At 43.6% G+C, this 20403-nt stretch overlaps 1 protein-coding gene across 1 annotated transcript in view; it reads right to left on the reverse strand.

Annotated features, from left to right (window-relative positions):
* Positions 1-20027, reverse strand: part of TOR3A (torsin family 3 member A) — a 60842-nt gene extending 40815 nt beyond the window's left edge. Inside the window, exons 1-4 of the mRNA XM_033917152.1 lie at positions 19655-20027; positions 10639-10752; positions 5918-6183; positions 682-854 (exon numbers count right to left, since the gene is read on the reverse strand). Of these exons, the coding sequence (XP_033773043.1) occupies positions 682-854; positions 5918-6183; positions 10639-10752; positions 19655-19904 (803 nt within the window). The 5' untranslated portion in view covers positions 19905-20027. The remainder of the gene's footprint in view (positions 1-681; positions 855-5917; positions 6184-10638; positions 10753-19654) is intronic.
* Positions 20028-20403: the final 376 nt, after the last annotated feature.

Raw genomic sequence — 20403 nt, forward strand, 5'->3', positions numbered from 1 at the left:
AATGCTATTTACTTTGATATTGAAATGTACAGTTAAAGTGGTGTGTTTATTTTTGTGGTTGTAAACCACTTATGAGTGTGGGGTTGTTGCTGTTTTTGTGAACTAGCAATCTCAGAAAAAAAAAAGTGGTGATGATGGTACAATTTGGAGACCTAGATCTGTTATGGATGCTTTTGAGAATTGAAGGTCTACACCAGTGGTCTCAAGCTCAAACCCTTTGCAGGGCCACATTTTAGATTTGTCGGTACTTGGAGGGCCTCAGAAAAAAATAGTTAATGTCTTATTAAAGAAATGACAATTTTGCATGAGGTAAAACTCTTTATAGTTTATAAATCAGATATTTGTATTGCATTGTCAAAGTTTAAAAATCAATAAAGATTTATTTAAAAAAAATCTTTCCTTTTGGCTAAGTCTTAATAATAATATTGTCATTTATAGCTAAAGAGACATATGATCAATAAACTGTTTTATTTTACTTTTGTGATTATGATAAACATAGAGAGGGCCTCAAAATAGTACCTGATGGGCCGCGTGTGGCCCCCGGGCCATGAGTTTGAGACCACTGGTCTACACTATCCTTTATCCCTGAATTGGATTCTTTATATTGTATCAGGCAAGTATCTACCTCTCAATTCCCATCCCATCATTTCCCCAGTAAATCTCACCCTTTTTGAACATTACCTGAGAAAGAGAAAGATGGAGTTCCTGTAATCTTCGCCTGCATCATCAGAATGATCCACATAGGGCTTGAGAGCATCCACCAAGTCTACATGAAGCTTCTCTGCCTCATCAAAAATGAAGAGTGGTTGTTTACAGCGCCCAATAATCTCTCTCAGTTGCCTCTTCAGCTGTACCTACTCACAAACAGAAAACGAACTTCAACCACCTAGCAGAGGGATTTATCTACAGTGATGCATATATGTATCACTGAATCTTTTCTGATCTACAAGCAAAATATAACATTAGACATCCCACTCAAATGAAAAACTAATTGCCCCCCTTAGTTAATCAACCAATTGATTAAATTTAATTGATAAATAGATTCAGCTGATTGAATACCACCTGGTTTAATTGCAGCCAGCACTGTGGAATCAAAATCTCACTCATATATATTGAACCTTACCTTTAGAGTGCAGTAGTCAGCACAAAAGTTTTAGAAGAATGCTATGCCACAATCATAGGAAATTCCAGAAGAGATGAGAAAAAAAGTTGTTGAAATATATAGGTCTGGAAAGGGCTGCAAAGCCTTTCTAAGCTCTGGGATTCAGCCACAGTAAAAGCCATTATTGCCAAATGAAGAAGACTCGGAGCAGTGGTGAATCTTTCCAAGAATAGTTGGCCTGCTACAAGTACTCCAACATCCCAGAACATCCAAAGAACTGCAAGCCTCTCTAGCCTTAGGTAAGGACTGCTCATCTCTCATTTGCAAAACCACACCTGGATAAACCCCAAGCTTTTTGACATAATATTCTATGGACAGATGGATCAAAAGTGTTACTCATTGGACAACTCAGACATAAAACAAATGAAGCATTCCATCGTAAAAACATCATCCAACAGTCAAACATCATGGTGGAAGTGTGATGGTGTAGAGAAAGTTTGCTGCCTCAGTCCAGATGAAGGCTACTAAAATGGTGTGTGGCCTTCGTGATAAGGCGTATGGTGACAGACTTAAAGATCTCAATCTGTATACTTTGGAGGAAAGGTGGGAGAGGGGAGATATGATAGAGATGTTTAAATACCTATGTAATGTAAATGCGCATGAGTCTAATCTCTTTCACTTGAAAGGAAACTGCAATGAGAGGGCATAGGATGAAGTTAAGAGGTGATAGGCTCCAGAGTAATCTGAGGAAATACTTTTTTACAGAAAGGGTGATAGATGCGTGGAAGAAGTGGTAGAAACAGAGACTGTGTCTGAATTCGAGAGGGCCTGGGATAGGCACGTGGGCAGACTAGATGGGCCATTTGGCCTTTATCTGCCATCATGTTTCTAGGACCTGGAAAGCTTATCATTATTGAAGAAACCATTAATTCCACAATGTATGAGAAAATTCTTATGGAAAATGTCTGATCAATTGTCCATGAGCTGAAGCTGAAGCATAATTGGGTTTACAGCAAATCAAGGATTCCGAATGGAAAAGCAAGTTAACATTTGAATTGCTGAGGAGAAAGAAAATTTTGGGTTGGCCTAGTCAAAAGTCCTGACTTGAGCCCAATAGAGCTGCTGTGGCAGGACCTGAAACAAGCAGTTCCTGCACAGAAACCTACAAATGTGTCTGAATAAAAGCAGTTCTACAAAGATTCCTCAACAGAGATGTGAAAGACTGATATCAAATTATAAGAGTTAAAAAAAGTAGGAATACATGAATAGTCTTCCAAAGAAAGGGCCAAAAGAGGTTCAAACGCCAACTTTATTGAATAGCCAAGTTGTATTGGTATTTGGTGGACATTGAGAGCTTTTTTTATTGGCTACTCAATAAAGCTGATATACCAAAGTAGGTGCCTAAAATCCAAATGAATGCAATTTACTTCAATTACAAGGTGCTACTTGTCAATTATTGATACCGATTTTCTATTAAACAATTAAGTTTAGAATACATCTAAAAAAGTGCCCCTACAATGTGCCTCAGGATTCGGTGCTCTCTCCCTTATTATTTAACATCTTCATCAGTTCCCTTGTTACTCATCAAAAATCACAATGCTAATTTCTTTTTCTATGCAGATAACATTCTTTTGATTTTTCCTACATCTCCATTTGACCTGGACTTGTCAGCCTTCTCAAATACCTTGCCTTCCTTCCATTGTTACACCGGCTTGTGTTGAACTCTGCTAAAACAATTGCCTGTTAGATCATAGAACCATTGAATAAACTACTTCTATCACTATACTTTTTCAACATTTCTATTCATTTTGTAGATCAGGGCTGCCCAAGTCCGGTCCTCGAGATCTACTGGCAGGCCAGGTTTTCAGGATATCCACAATGAATATGCATGAGAAAGATTTGCCTGCACTGCCTTCTTGGTATGCATTTTGCAAATCTCTCTCATGCATATTCATTGTGGATATTCTAAAAACCTAGCCTGCCAGTAGATCTCGAGGACCGGACTTGGGCAGCCCTATTGTAGATTTATTCCATTATCTGGGGGGTCATCGTTGACTCTAAGCTCTCCTTTGACAAGCAAATTGCCCAGGTTGTAAGAACAGGCTATTCTTGACTGCATTGTTTTCATTCTGTTCACCACTGCTTCAATTTCAAATCCATACATACATTTTGCACATTCATAATTTCCTGTCTCAAATATTGTAATTCCGTGTATGCAGGCCTTCCACATTTTCAACTCCATCAACTTCAAACACTGCAAAACTCTGCAATTAGAATGCTTCTGTAAGCAAAGAAATTTGACTAGGTCTCCCCATTGTTTATCCAACTTCATTGGTTGCCTGTGCAGTATTGTATTTGGTTCAATTTCTCCTCTCTAATGATCTCATGTACTCCTTCAAGAGCTCTGTGATCTTTTGATGTGCATTGCCTAGTTCGTCCATCTCTCAGATTTGCTCTTTTTGGGGCTTTATTTTCAAAAAAGATAGACATCCAAAAGACAGCATAAACCAGCACTTGGACATCTTACTAATCAAAACGTCCAAGTGGGCATTCTCAAAACAGACTTTCTAGACATCTTTCTGGTTGTTTTGTCTCCAGTTCATCCAAATCTTAAGGGGGCATGTTAGAGGCATTTTTGGGGCGGGCTTAGGACAGTCTTAGGACTTAGGATGTTTGTCAGGCATAATCAAACCTTTAACAAAAGATCCTGGGCATTTTTTAGACATTTGGAGTTAAACCTGTTTTAAAAGCATCTAAATGCTAAAAAGGTGCCCCAGCTGACCACTGGAGGGATTAAGGCATGACCCCCCCCACACCTTTACTCCCCCAGTGGTCACTAACCCCCTCCCACCACCCAAAGATGTTTAAAAAACAGTACATTCTAGCATGTATTACGAGGGGGTGCTGAAAGTTCTCAGCCCAAGCAACTTCAGATGGTAACAGCCATTTGAGCCCAGAGAGCAGAGGCTCTTCTAAGAAGTACAGTGGTGAATTTTACATTAAAAGTTCCAGGTACAGATTTCACCATATTTTACTTATATTGTATTAAGATGAAACCTATTGTACCTACATTAAGATGACATCTGCAGGCATAAGAGCTATGGTATGCTGGTAGAGTAAGTTTTGGGTGGGTTTTGGAGGGCTCACCATACAATATAAGCAAGATACAGTGATATCTGTACCTGGGACTTTTAATGTGAAATTCACTACAGGACTTCTTAGAAAAGTCCCTCTGCTATGCTCAACTGTCTGAATAGAATGCCTAGATGAAAACTTTCTTTTGTACCGTTTTCATGTGGACGTATTTATACTTGAGAATGGCAAAAAAGATAGACATACTAAGGATCAAAACATCTACATTGGTCATTAAAAAAAAAAAAAAGATGTCTTGCTTTTTTGAGAACAGACATTTTCTCTACAGAATTTCTTTACATCTTTCCCAAAAGGTCGAAGCGAAAACATAGACATCCTATCAAAAATGCCCCTCCATGAGTCCACCAGAAATTCAGCTTTCTTTTTCCTAGCCTCCTCCCTTAGGACTTCAGGTTTTGTGTTGTTTTTAATTGATAAGAGAAAGTTTGGCCCTAATGTCTGATAGCAAACTATATTGAAATTATTTGGGATTGGCCTTTCCTGGAGTGCCAAGATAGTGATGCATTTGAGCCCCATAGACATAAGTTCCCTCCCCTTTTTCCTTCCTCCTTTTATTCTTTATCTTGGTATGAATGAGTTCTGTCCTGTTTTAACTTTGTAGTTCCTTTCTCCTGTTTGTAACTCTGATATTTTATTGTAATTTTATATTATGTAAACTTTTTTGATCTTCTGTAAGATAAAGTGGTACATCAAGTACCCAATACACAAACAACTTCCTATCCCTAGTCTTCCTTTGTGAAAGGTAGAAAAAAGATTGAAGATTTTTGAGAAATTTCTTGCTTATTTGGTTCCCAAAATTTGAGGTGAGCTTAGAGACTGTCTATTAGGTTGTTATTTGTATTTAGTATTTAAGAAGAGTGAAACTAATGGCCCTCTTTTACTGAGCCGCGGTAGAGGTGTCAACCACGGCCCGGAGCACTAAATGCTCTAACACTGTTCCAACACTCATAGGAATTCTATGAGCGTCAGAGCATTTAGCGCTCTGGGCCACAGTAGAAACTTCTACCATGGCTTAGTACATAAGAACTGCCATCTCCGGATCAGACCTTCGGTCCATCAAGTCCGGCTATCCGCACACGCGGAGGCCCAGCCAGGTGTACACCTGGCATAATTTTAGTCACCCCTATCCCTCTATGCCTCTCGTAAGGAGATGTGCATCTAGTTTGCTTTTAAATCCTAGAACGGTGGATTCCGCAATAACCTCCTCTGGGAGAGCATTCCAGGTGTCCACCACTCGTTGCGTGAAGCAGAACTTCCTGATATTTGTCCTGGACTTGCCCCCCCTTAGCTTCAGTCCATGTCCTCTTGTCCGTGTCACATTGGACATTGGACATAATTTTTTTTTCCTGCTCTATTTTGTCGATTCCTTTCAGTATTTTGAAAGTTTCGATCATATCCCCTCACAGTCTCCTTTTCTCAAGGGAGAACAATCCCAGTCTCTTAAGTCTTCTAAGAAGTACAGTGGTGAAATGTTATTTACAAAATATATTTTATCTTAATTGATTCGCAGTAGTTCTTCGTTGTAACTGATTGCAGCTTATTTTCCCAAGTTATTGCTTAGAACGTATTGGTAAAAGCAGTACATAAATAATAATAATTATTATTATTTACAATGACTTAAAAGATTTCTGAGATTTCTTAAATGCCTGCATGTTTACTTGCCTTGTATGAATCCAAATAGCTCGTGTGTGGAAAATGAAGCTGTGAGATAAAGATCCGGACACATGCGCTCTTCATTCCATCTCGGTACAAGTTCTCGGCTATTAGGCGGGCCACAAAGTTCTTGCCAGTGCCAGACCAGCCATGGAAGGAAAGAGTCAGTGCTTTCTCAGGTTGCTGCAGCTGCAAGAAATTCTGCACTGCTTTCAGAACCACCTCCTGGGTCAAATGTTGCCCATGTAATCTCCTGCTGAGGTCCAACTTTAGACCTAAGGAAGAGAAGAACGCAGACCACTGTTACTATATCTCCAAGATATAGGAACATGGCAATATAGCTCCCCGCATTTCAAATCAGATTTTTAATGTCACCGATCTGCTTTTAAAAAAGAACTGAGAGGTTGATAAACACAAGACATCAGTCTTAAGAACAGAATAATAACTGAAAAATAAAGGAAATATAGAATTTAAGGTGAGTGGCAGAGGACAGCAGAAATCAATAAAATAGAAGCTCTGTCTAGAAGTTTCAGAACTTTATTGTAAGTAAATTAAAATATAGTACTGAGTGTACATATATAATAAGTAATATTACTATATATAATAATATATATAATATATATATATAATAATAACTGATATTACTAGGCACATATCTACCATCTAGGAATACATCTACAACGGTTCTTCAAAATGTTTCTGCATTTTCGTGGGAAATTGTTGGGGCGGGAGAGGCGATAAGAGGGCGTGTCGTAGAATTTCATGTGACCAGTCAGGCAAGCCAGCGCACCTTGCAGGTAGTGATGCAATTTGCTTTTGAGATATTTAATAAATGGTGTTTTAAAAAAATAAAAGTGCAGAAACCTTTTGAAGATCCCTCATATTTTGTGTGGATGTGGGGCAAATTCTATACATGGCACTCAAAAATGGGAGCTGAAATCAATCGGCACTAGGCGCTATTCTATAAAGGACACGCACCCTTTATTGAATGATGCTTAATGCCAATTGTCATGTCTAACTTTAAGATCCAGGCTTATGCCTGCTGAAACCATGTGTAAATGCTGGCACTCTAGGTAGACGCCCTGAGGCAATGTTGTGCCACCTTTTGGAACACCCCTGACATGCCCCCTTGATGAGTCAAATAGGTTCTGTAAAGTCCAAGCAGGAACACTAATCTGATCCTTACAAAAGCTAAAACAAGGATCATTCATACTATTGTAGAAAAGGGACACACTCAGAGGGTAAGCTCTAGAATGCATTGCCAGAGGATGTGGTAAGAGCGGTTAATGTAGTTGGTTTTAAAAAGGTTTGGACAAGTTCCTGGAGGAAAAGTTCATATTCTGCTGTTGAGACAGACATGGGGGAAGCCACTGCTTGCCCTGGATTAGTCCATATATATCCCTAGGGAACTGGATTGTAATATAATAGGATATGATTCTACCCCACTCATGTAAGCTTCAAAAGGACGCCTCAGCCCTACCACTCCACCGCTTTGTTGTCTCAAAATCGCGGGAAGAATTACATGGTGCCTCATCATTGGCTGCCCATCTTAGGTACAGTTGTGATAGTTTTCCACTTAATCGTATTTCATAATTATAAATTAAATAAATAGCTGTGATTAAGCTAAGTACAAATGCACTTTATATTTAAATGTATACTATTTATTTAATTTATAATTATGAAATACGATTAAGTGGAAAACTATCACAACTGTACCTAAGATGGGCAGCCAATGATGAGGCACCATGTAATTCTTCCCGCGATTTTGAGACAACAAAGCGGTGGAGTGGTAGGGCTGAGGCGTCCTTTTGAAGCTTACATGAGTGGGGTAGAATCATATCTATATAATAAAACCGTAGGCGGCGCATGCGCACTCTCATCGGCGTGCTTCCATGATCCGTAGGTCCGTGGCCGCCAAGAATGCAGCATGCCCCGCTCTTACTACGGCCCCACGCGAAGCTGACAAATTTAACAACGCGGCTCTTCCCTCCATTTTCGCCACGGCGGTTTCCCAAGATAGGGGAAGCCTAAAAGCTCACTCCCGCCTCTCCTCGACACGGCGCTTTCCCCAGATAGGGGAAGACGAACAACACACTCCCGCACTCCCGCCTCATGGTCCTGCCGCTCCTGTTCACAGCAGCCTGCACGTCGCCAACTCCAACCCTCCCCCTCCCGCAACAACCGCTACTGCTCATGCTCTCCTGCAATGCCATTTTCGCCTCGGCGATTTCCCCTAATAAGGGAAAACTCACTCACTGCTTGCTCTCCTCGGCACGGCGCTTTACCCGGCAGACATTGAAAAAAAGGTTGCCTCCCCCTGCCGCTCTGAAGACCTGACCGGCTAACTTTAAACCCGCGGCAGCAGCTGCTCTGAAGACCTGGGATGGCCGCCTAACTTTAAACCCACGAGATAAAGAGGTATGTAGCTCTTCCTTTCACCTGAACAAAGCCCCTGAAAGTTTGCAGACACAACTACCGTCGGGGTAATAGCATGCGCGTTCGGTTGTCAAAGCTATTTCCCGCGAGGTAATACCATGCGTGTTCCAAGGTTGTCAAAGCAATTTTCCGCATGCGCACGTTCGCATAACAACGAGTGTCCAGTGCCTATTTACCCTACACAATTCACTCTGTGCCAATTTACTACTTTAAAAAATTTACTCTGTGAGAATTTACTTTTTAGTACTTTCTCTGTGCCAGTTTGGAGTTACTCTCTGCAACTTTCCTGATAAAGAAAAAAAAGGTAGGTGGGAGAAGCCCCATATTCTCCCCAAAGCCCCCTGACTTCTCCACACATATTACATCCCCCTAACATCCCTCTGAGATCTCCACACACACACACATAAGGACAGGGGGCTAGGGAGAGACAGTGCAAGAAAAAAAAAACAACCAAACACATTGACAGACTGATGGAAATATGTCACACATAATGAAACAGAGTTAGGTAGCAGTGAAAGACACTCACAGAAGGACAGGGGACTAAAGAGACATATTGGAAAAAAAATAGTGGACAAGGAGAGAGACACACAGAGACAAAAACACAAACAGACACAGCAGCCAATGAGACACACAGACAGACAGCAACAAAGTATATAAACTGCAAAACAACACAAACAAACACAGCGACCAAGGAGATAGATAGACAGAGAACGGCTAAGGAGACAGACAGTAAAAACAAAAACAAAACCCCATTCAAAAATACAGTACACAATGACCAAGGAGACAGACAGCAAAACAAAAAACAATCATACAGCGGCCAAAATACACACAAACAAAGGCTAAGGAGACAGAAAGCAAAAAAATAGAAACATACAGCGGCCAATGACACAGACCAAAATAATAAACACACACAGACAGCGACCAAGCAGATAGAAAGACAGACAGTGGGCAAATACAAACAGTGAAAGACTGAAAAAAAATACAAAACATACAGTGCCCAAGGATAAATACAGGAAAAAAACAACACACATACAGTGACCAAGGAGTTAGACTGTAAAAAAATATATATACAGACATACAGCAGCCAAAGACACAGACAGACAGTGAACAAGTAGATACACAGGAAAAAACCAAACAAACACAGCGACCAAGTGAGATAGACAGACAGACAACAGCTAAGGAGATAGTCAGCAAAAAAAGAGACAGACAGTGGGCAAGGAGACAGAGAACAATAAAATACAGACAATCAAACAACAGCGACCAAGGTTTAAACTTTGCTCTACATGTTTGTATGCATTGTTGCTTGGGGAGGGTAGAGCATTTTAAAGCTCTCATGCTAAGTTTTCTGCAAATTTTATACAATATTAAGATTGCACATCTATTCTAGCACCCGTTAATTTAACGGGCTTAAACACTAGTCCTATTATATTACAATCCAGTTCCCTAGGGATATATATGGACTTGTAAAGACAGGGCAGGATATTAAATAGATAGATGTTTGCCATTGACTGTTATTACCTGGATTAGTGGCATGGAATGCTGCTACTATTTGGGTTTTTGCCAGATACTTGTGGCTTGGATTGGCCTTTGTGAAGACCATTGGTCTGATCCAGTAAGGCTATTCTGATGCTCTTATGTTAACGCGGTGCTTGAGTTTTGCGAGACTCTTGTTCAGATGTGCATAGCCGCCTTCTCATTAATTTGCCATAAACATCGTAGTCTCTAATAATACTGAAATAATCCCATGCATGCCTTTTCTGATTATCAGACGTCCAAAATGTGTTGTAATGGCAGGGTAATTCCATTTCGTAACGCTGAGGCTAACAATACTATTTCCCATTTATAGAGTGTAGTAATAGAGAGAGATAGAGCAGCCTCTGTCCAAGCAGGTCAGAAGCTAATGTTGTTGACATCCAACTATGGCTATGTAAACTAGGGCACTTATAGATAAAAGGACTTTGTCCCACGGTTGTCGAAAGAGTCAGACAAGAATGGCAAATGTCCAGGGCACTTAAATAGAGTAGTGATCAGTGGCTAAGGAAGGACTTCTAGCAGGTTGATTGCATCGTGCATAGGGTCTCCAAGCTCTACATGGCTGTGCCTACCCTCTTGTTGCTGTTTCCGCCTCTACCCTACTCCTGTCCCATTGGTCTTTGGTGTTGGCCTACGTTTTTCAAGCTCAAACAGTGAGATAAAAGTTAAGAAGGACTAGAAATCAATGGCTGACAGTTTCCTGAAGTTCCATGCATCTGGACCACAGTTCCTCACTCAGATGGCTAGAGTGTGGGAATTACCTGTAATATTATTAGATATCCTACAGTCCCCCGTTTCACAACACGTACTGATGCTGCAGTACCAGTTGGCAAGAATCTTCAGATAGTCTTGTCCCATTAAGGCTAGGCTCCAACCTACAAAAAGAAAAGAATATGTTGCACAAAACTCTCAAGAACCCCCTCCATGGATTCCACTTTTGTCTAAAATGATTGATCTTTTTGTTTCATTTCCTTTCTGAAATTCTCAACCACATACCCTTTGAAATGTCAACCAAACTTTTACCACAATTTAAATGGAACACTAAACTGTCAATAGCTGTGTTTGTTTTTAAGGTGCAGCCTTTGCACTTAGTTTATGCCCAGTGAGAAACCTCCCTGGAGTTTTAATTGTTGCAGGGATAACAAAGGGGAGTTGTCAGTATGACATTGTGCTGTTTAGGGACTAATCTGAAAGTTAGCCTAATTGACACTTCAGGGCCTACCCAGAGTGTTAGCCAAAGGCCTCCAGGAGATATTACAAGTCTGATCCTTGTAGGTAGATTGGATGTCTCCTATTTTTTGGGCTTAGTTAGGGTTACCAGATTTTTGCACAAAGAAACCTGTTCACATGACCCCGCTCTATTCTGCCCTCATCCCCGCCTTGGTCCGCCTCCAGCACCACCCCATTCCAGCTCTAGCCCCGCTTCCACAAAGCCTTATCTTTCTTTTCTGACCGGGTCGCGTCTGGAGGGCCTCCAAGCATGCGTGAATGCATGTGATGTTATCCACACATGCTCAAAGGCCCTCCAAACAATGCTGGGAGGTCGAGGCTTTCCAAAACCCAGACAAACTACCGGGTTTTGGAAAGTCCACCCGGGCACCCAGCCAGTCCTCTAAAAAGAGGCCATATCCGGGTTTACCCGGACGTCTGGTAACCCTAGGCTTAGTTTACATATTTTAGGACCAAAGCTCAAGAGCAACAAAAGAAACCAAATACCTGGTTTCCAAGGACCGGACCTTCAAAAGAATTCACACTTCCTTGGTAATCGGGAGACATCAGATCAAAGTCATTTTTGAGAGGAAGACTTTAAGCACATGCCCACTACCCTGCACTACTATGCCTCTTAACTCTACCCCCACCCCAGTCATTCTAATTCCCATCTCTTCCCCTTCCTTCATGTTTATCCAGACTCTCATGCTCTTTTCTTTTCCCATCCATTTCCAGCATCTCCCCTCTTTATTCCTTTCCAGTCCCCCTTGTTTATCTCCCTATCTCTTTGTTCTACCCCCCTATTTCAGCATCTGTCCCTCTTTTCTACTCCATGGATTCACTAGAGGTAGGTCTTGTCAGACAAATCTGATCAATGTCTTTGACTGGGTGACCAGAGAATTGTATAGAGGATATTCGCTAGATGTGGTGTATTTAGATTATAGCAAAGCCTTTGATAGTGTTCCACACAGACGTCTAATAAATAAACTGAATTCCCTCGGGATGGGTCCCAAAGTGACGGGCTGGGTCAAGAACTGGTTGAGTGGAAGGCGACAGAGGGTAGTGATCAATGGAGATCGCTCTGAGGAATGGGATATTACCAGTGGTGTGCCTCAAGGTTCCATTCTTGGGTCTGTTCTTTTTAACATTTTTATAAACGATATTGCTGAAGGGTTGTCAGGTAATATTTGCCTCTTTGCGGATGATACGAAAATCTGCACTAGAGTAGACATGCCGGATGGTGTGAATAACATGAAGAAAGACCTGACGAAGCTTGAAGAATGGTCTGAAATTTGGCAGCTAAAATTTAATGCTAAGAAATACAAGGTCATGCATTTGGGCTATGGTACAGATTAGGGAGTGAAGAGCTTATGTGCATGACAGAAGAGCGGAACTTGGGTGTGATTGTGTGTGATGATCTTAAGGTGGCCAAATAGGTTGAAAAGGTGACAGCGAAAGCTAGAAGGATGCTAGGTTGCATAGGGAGAGGTATGGCTAGTAGGAAAAAGGAGGTATTGATACCCCTGTATAAAACTTTGGTGAGACCTCATTTAGAATATGGTGTACAATCCTGGAGGCTGCACCTTCAAAAAGATATAAAAAGGATGGAGTCAGTCCAGAGGACGCTACTAAAATGGTATGTGGTCTTCATCATAAGGGGTATGGGGACAGACTTAAAGATTTAAATCTGTATACTTTGGAGGAAAGGCGGGAGAAGGGAGATATGATAGAGACATTTAAATACCTACGTAATGTAAATGTGCATGAGTCGAGTCTCTTTAATTTGAAAGGAAATTCTGCAATGAGGGCATAGGATGAAGTTAAGTGGTGATAGGCTCTAGAGTAATCTAAGAAAATACTTTTTTACCGAAAGGAACATGGAACAATCTCCCAGAAGAGGTGGTGAAGACAGAGACTGTGTCTGAATTCAAAAGGGCCTGGGATAGGCATATGAGATCTCTTAGAGAGAAGAAGAGATAATGGTTACTGCGGATGGGCAGACTAGATGGGCTGTTTGGCCTTTATCTGCCATCATATTTCTATGTTTCTTCCCTTTCCCCATGTTTCATTATCATCTCTCCTCACTGACCAGCATCTCTTCCTCAATCCCCCCATCCCCCGTCATTTCTCTTTTCCCTTACTCCTCAGTCCAGCACGGGCCTCACTTGCGTTTGCCTCGCCACCATCGCTATCATCATCATGCCTTCTGGTTCTGCTGCAGAAGTTAAAAAAAAGGGCAGTGCAGGGGCTGGGAGCCCATACCTGCTCTCGGCATCTGACAATCCTGCCCCTTCTGATGAGACTTCCTGAGTTAGAGGGAATAGACTAGTAGACACTGAGAGCGTGCACAGGCTTTAAGGTTCTGCACTGCCCTTTTTATCATTACTGTGCTGCATGCATCTGGTAGTGCTATAGAAATAATAATGCTCGTTACACACTTAAATGTTTATAATACTAGCATTTACATGTATGTCTGTGCACTTATGTGTATAAATGCCAATATGGCACCTAGGCACTATTCTGCAAATATCTGCTGAATTTATGTAGTGCCTATTTGCAAAGGGATGTACATAGGGGCAGAGCGAAAGACCCTGCCGGGGCTGGCCAGAAGCAGCCTATTTATGGTGGGAGGGAGGGGGGTTGTCAGGATCGGCTGCTGCTTCAGGGGCTGGAGGAAAGGAGAGGGGGGTTGTCAAGACTGGCTGTTGCTGCTGCTTTGGGGACTGGAGAGAAGGAGTGTTGTCAGGACCAGCTGCCACTATTGCTTCGGGGGCTGGAGGGAATTGTGGCTGCCACTGATGCTTCAGAAGAGCCACAAGCAGGTAAGGGGAGGGGGGGAGACCCATGCTGAGGGATGGAGGGAGGGCAGACCTGAAGGGGGGGGGAAGGTGGACCAAAAGTGTGTTTGGGGGGAGGACAGGACATGGATGCTAGACCTGCTGGGTGAAGGGCACGAGAGGGGAATGAATGGATGCTGGAACAATAAGTGGGGAGGAGAGAAGAAGCTAAACTAAACTAAACCTTAGGTTTGTATACCGCGCCATCTCCGCAAGCGCAGAGCTCGGCACGGTTTACAGAAGTTAAGAGGAAAGGAACTACAATGAAGGGATATAGGAGAGGGACTGAGAAGATAGAGAGGGACAGGGTACTAGAGAACGGGAGGTGATTAGATTTTTGAATAGAGCCAAGTTTTCAAGTGTTTGCGGAAGGATTGGAAGGAGCTAGAATTTCTGAGCGGGGATGAGAGGTTGTTCCAGAGTTCTGTGGTTCTAAAGGGGAGGGATGTTCCAAGTTTTCCTGCGCGGGATATACCTTTTATAGAGGGGAAAGATAGTTTCAGTTTTTGGGAGGGTCTAGTGGAGTGTGGGTTTGAGGAATTCCAAAAGAGTGGGATAAAGGGAGGAAGGACACCATGTAGAATATTGAAGGCTATGCAGGCACATTTATAGAGGACTCTGGAGTATACTGGGAGCCAGTGAAGCTTGGAGAAGAGTGGGGATACGTGATCGAACTTGCCTTTTGCGAAAATAAGCTTGGCCGCGGCGTTCTGAATTAGCTGAAGTCTATGAAGGTTTTTCTTAGTTAGGCTTATATAGATGGAGTTGCAGTAGTCCAGTCTAGAGAGGATGGTGGATTGAACGAGGACGGCGAAATGAGAATGATGGAAGCAGGATCTCACTTTCCTCAACATATGGAGGCTAAAGAAGCATTTTTTTACCAGGGAGTTGAGGTGATCATTGAAAGAGAGAGAGGAGTCTATGACGATGCCTAGGACTTTGCTTGAAAACTCAAGCTGAAGAGTGGGGCCGGAAGGTAGTGGGATGGAGGTGGGTAAATGATCTAAAATTGGGCCGAGCCAAAGTAGTTTTGTTTTGGACTCATTCAGTTTCATTTGTACAGATTGGGCCCAGGATTGGAGGTTCGTTATACATGTGGATATGTTCTCAGCAAGGTTAGAGAGGTTCGAATCGGTCTCGAGTAGGATGAGGATGTCATCAGCGTAGGAGTAGAGAGTTTCTAGGGGGGATAGATGAAGGAGTTTCAGAGAGGACATGTAGATGTTGAAAAGGATAGGGGAGAGGGGTGAGCCTTGCGGGACTCTACATTTTGGCTTCCGGGGGGGATGAGGTACCGTTTGTGTTAACGGTGTAGGAGCGGAAGCGTAGGAATTTCGAGAACCAATCTAGGACTGTGGAGCTTATGCCTATTTCAGAGAGTTGGAAGATCAGGATGTCATGGTGGACGACATCAAAGGCTGCGGAGAGGTCGAATTGAAGGAGAACAGCAAATTTGTTGTGAGAATGGAGTTGTTGCACCTTAGAGATTAGTGAGGCCAAGAGGGATTCGGTGCTGAAGTTGGGTCTGAAGCCGAATTGGTGGGGTAGGAGAATAGAGAATCTTTCTAGGTAGGATGAGAGTTGGGTGGATATGATGGATTCTAATAACTTGGTTAGGAGAGGGATATTTGCTATAGGACGGTAATTTGATGGAATGGAGGGATCAAGGTCGGCCTTTTTCAGTAGAGGGGACAATGAGATGTGTCCCATGTCGGGGGAGAAAAGGCCCGATGTTAGGGCAGAGTTTATAAGTTCGGTGAGGGAAGCGATGGCCTGTGTAGGGATATTCTCGAATAGATAGGAGGGAAAAGGATCCAAAGTGCACTTGCAAGTTTTTAGTTTGAGGCAGAGTTTGGAGACTTGCGGTTTGTTGACAAGCTCGAAGGCGGTCCAGGATCTGTCGGCAGGAATGGGGGTGGATACAGGTAAGGTAGGGTTGAGGTCAATAGAGGTCAGGGAATTGTAGGAGACTGTGGGAGGGAAGGAGCATCTTAGGGTGGTAACCTTTTCATTAAAGAAATTTGCAAGGGCATCGGCTGATAGAGATGGTGGGAGCAAAGATGGGTCTTTTTTTGTAGTTAGGGAGCGCCAGATGTTGAACAGCGCACTGATCTGGTTGTTGGATCTAGAGATCTTGTCTCCGAAGAAGTTCTTCCTGGCTTTTTTTAATGTTGAATTGTAAAGTTTAATATTGACCCTCCAGGTCTGTCTATCAGAGGGGGATTTAGATTTTTTCCATTTGCGCTCCAAAGCGCGACATTTCTGTTTCAATTCTCTGTGAAGAGGTAAGTACCAGGGGGCCTTTCGGGGGTAGGAGATGGTTTTAGTGGATAATGGAGCAAGGGAGTGGTAGGTGGACTCGGAGAGGGCGGTCCAGTTGCGCCAATGGGATTCGGGGTCTGTAGGTCTAGAGTTGGTTGAGGAATTTGGACCAGAATAGGTTTCTCGAGGTTTTTTTGCGGAAGGTTATGGAATGAGAGGAGTGGGGTGGGGAGTCAAGATGTGACATGAAGATGGTGAGGCAGGTAGTCCCTAAGAAGTGGTCAGACCAAGGGACTTGTTCCCAGCGAGTGTCGTCGGTTGAAGTTTTGAAGGCGGTAAGATCAAGGAAAGTGATGAAGTCTAGAGTGTGCCCTTTTTCGTGGGTTGGGGATGGGGTGGGTGAGGGGAAGCCTAGAGAGGTAAGGAAGTTGTTGAATTCAGACGTGTCATTGCTGTTGGTGTCGTCAAGGTGGAGATTGATATCACCAACGATCAGAAGTCTTTGAAATTTAAGGAAGGCATTTGTTATGGTCTCAAAGACGAGATTGGAGGATTTGGTCCAAGGGGTGGGTGGGCGGTATAGTAACAGGATGCCCAATGGGTGGGTGCGGAGTTTGTCATTGACTGAGGCAAGCAAATATTCTAGAGAAGCATGGGTGCACGTCTCAAGGAGCTGGACGTCAAAGAAAGATTTGTAGAGGAGTGCCAGACCACCTCCTTTTCAATTGGGTCTGGGGGAGAAGAGGCCTTGGTAACCGTGGGGGAGGAGTTTGTTTTGTGTGAATAGATCGTTTTTGGCGATCCATGTCTGTGATGCACAGGAATCCAGGGTCAACCTCGTCTAGAAGGTCTTTCAATATTTGGGTCTTATTGCACACGGATCTGGCATTGCAATAAAGTGTCAGGACTGGGGTGAGAGAGTCCGTGGCAGTGTTGGGAAGATTGGCAGGGGGCAGGGGCTTTAGAGAATCTTGGTTGACTTTTCGGGGGGTTTTCTTTGGAAGGGGATTTCTGGTGCATATCAGTGTGGGGATTCTGAGTCCAGGGCAGATGTTGTTGGTGTTAGCGGGGTCGAGTAGGTTGGGGGAGGGAGGTTTCAGACAGAGGGAAGGATAGAGAGGTGAGCAGAGTAGGAGGAGAAGGATCCAGAAGGATGGGTTCATGGTGGGATTAGGACAGGGTGGTTGGTGTGTTAGAGTCTGCAGCGGGGGATGGGGGGAATAGAGTTAGTTGAGGAAGGAGCAGGGGAACTTAAATTAAAACTGTCTAAGTGCAGGGCCAAGAGTAGGGAGGAGAGCCTTTTTTTTTTTTTAGGGGTAGGTCTAAGGGGGGGCTATATCGGTGAGGACAATTAGCAGCTAAGCGCTTTCCATATGGTGCCTAGAACGGAGAGACTTGGGGCAGTAAATGGGTAACAAGGGAGATTGCACAGTTAAGGTATGTATATAGCCCAGGATGTGCTGGGGGGAGCGGGGCAGCCGAAAAGTGAGAGACTGGTAAAAACCTTTGGCAGAAAATACAGTTTGGTGCTGAACTAAGCAAAGACAGAATAAAGTTTGGCATCTAAACAGGAGCAAAGACAATAATAAAATATGGTACAGAAACAGGAATATAAACAGTGGTAAACTTTGACAACGGGCAGAATCAGGGTTGGATGAGGGGAGCTGAGAGTCTGGAGGCCCTCAGTGGACCTCGATAAGCCAAGGAGGGGGGAGGGCGGTGAGGTGAGGCAGAAAGGAGCCCAAACGTGCTAGTACTGTCTTGCAGGGACTACGGCAGCTCTTGGGTGGGCTGTGGGGGCAGAGTTCAAGTGAAGAGCAGGAGTAGGTCCGCACACTCCTGTACGAGTGGCGTCGGGAGAAGGAAGGAGGAACAAGGTGGAGGAAGCTTCCTCCTTCCTCTGCCTTGGAGTCACTGAAAAGGAGGAAAAAGAACTTTCGGCGGCCCACAGGTGGGCTGAGGAGAAACCGGGTCACGCTGGCCTTTAGCAGCCCTCGGATGGGCTGGAGAAGAGCAGGCTCGCAAAGTCAGCAGGGCAGGGCAGATCCCTCCTGCTCGAGTGGCGTCGGGCGGAGGAAGGAGGGACAAGATGGAGGAAGCTTCCTCCTTCCTCTGCCTTGGAGTCGCTGGAGCGGAAAAAAGCTTTCGGCGGCCCGCAGTGGACTGAAGAGAGGCCGGGTCACGCTGGCCTTTAGCAGCCCTCGGATGGGCTGGAGAAGAGCAGGCTCGCAAAGTCAGCAGGGCAGGGCAGATCCCTCCTGCTCGAAGGGGAAAGAAAGTGACCCACACCAGAAAGCAGGTTGGGAAGGAAGGAACAGATGCTGGACCTACAACTGGGGATAGGAGGATAATAGAGTGACCCAGACCAGAAAGGGGAGGTGGGAAGGGAGACAACGGAGGAGGCTGGAACCTGAGAAGGAAAAGACAGAAAGGAATTTCAGGCCTTAGGGTAGAAGAATTCTTTGCTTTTATGTACTGTATTTCAATATGAAGTCAATACAGAGATTATGGTATAGTATTAGGCCTATTTTTTAAAGGTAACTCTCAAGTAACCAGAAACAAAATTTATCCAGCATCTAATAATCTCCCTGGGTGCCTGATAACAGATTCTACTGTAGGGGAAGGGGTGATATGATACAGACATTTAAATATTTTAAAGGTATTAATATAAGACCCAATCTTTTCCAGAGAAAGGAAATTGGTAAACCTGGAGGACATAATTTGAGGTTTAGGGGGTGGTAGATTTAGGAGTAATGTTAGGAAATTATTTTTCACGGAGAAGGTGGTGAATGTCTGGAATGCCCTCCCGAGCGAGGTGGTGGAGAGGAAAATGGTGACGGAATTCAAAAAAGCATGAGATGAACATAGAGGATCTCTAACTAGCATATGAATGGGCAAACTTTCACGGACTGAATCCTGCAAAGGAAATGGTTTGGATGGGCTGCAGTAAGCTTCAATGGCAATGCCAGTAGTTGGAACCCGAGGACAGAATCAGGTGGACTTCTATGGTTTGTGTCCCAGAAGAAACACATAAAAAGAACCTCCTCCAATTCAGTCATGAAATTGCAATGCATGTAGTTCCAGGGCAGTCTTGATGGACCAGTCTGGTCTTTATCTGTCGTTACTTTACTATGTTACTATGTATAAGGAAATCTGTGCGATACCTGGATATCTGGGATTCATCCAGAAGACAAACCTAAAGGTCCCAGTTAAGAGACAGTTCCACTTTTTCCATCTATGTATGAAATAAAGAGTGTGTGACTAGGAGAAGAGTACAGGAGAATGGGAACCAGAAACTTATCTGTTTTGTATTGTCAGTCTTGATTAACTTGTAAACGCTATGGAGAAAAGACTGGTTTTTACATCTCTCTATAGAACTGCATAAATAGATTAGTGTGATAAAAAAAAAAAGATTAACATCAATTGCACTAGGGTGTGCATACAGGTAAGAGAAAAACAAAGGTCTTACCCTGCAGGCTCTCACTTTCTTCTTTCACACAGTCCTCTTGCCACAGTCTGCAGCTTATGTAGTGCCAGTATTGCTTGGACAAATCAGTGAATGCCTCCAGCTGCCTCTGCACCTCTGAATAACCTGTGGGGACCCCCTGTGGCACTATCTGCTCCTTTGCCCCCTTCTTCCCAGTGTGCCCAGAAACTCTCACCAACACCAGCAGCAAGCAGCAGCCACACAGTAAATGAGACGTATTCCAGTTCAGCATACTGAGAGAACCAGGAAGCTGAGCACAAACACAAGAAATGAAACTTGTTTCTGTCTAGGCAGAGGGGGACTGAGCCAGAGAACTGCTCCACCGCCCCTAACATTGCTGCTCCACGCCCTTCCCTGTCTCTTTTCAGATGGTCTGACGTTACTTCCTGCCCCAAGTTGCCTGAGAGATACGGTCTGTTTGTGTGTGTACACTGCAGAAGCAGCATGCCGGACTGAGTCACTGAGAGTCAGAGCAAGGCTGGGCCACCACTGCCCCACCCTTTGCCAGTAGAGAGCAGGAGAGGTGAACATTCGTTCCTGTCTTGCAACTAACTCACTGCAGTGGAGGAGTAGCTTAGTGGTTAGAGCCCGGTTCCAAATCTACTGCTCCTGGCTATCTTTGGCAAGTTATTTAACCCTTCATTGCTTCTAGTACAAACTTAGGGACGCTTTTACTAAATATTGATTAAACCTATAATATAACTATATATCACCCCCCCCCTTTATTGTAA

The sequence above is a fragment of the Geotrypetes seraphini genome, chromosome 12 (assembly GCF_902459505.1).
Source record: "Geotrypetes seraphini chromosome 12, aGeoSer1.1, whole genome shotgun sequence".
Classification (NCBI taxonomy): Eukaryota; Metazoa; Chordata; class Amphibia; order Gymnophiona; family Dermophiidae; genus Geotrypetes; species Geotrypetes seraphini.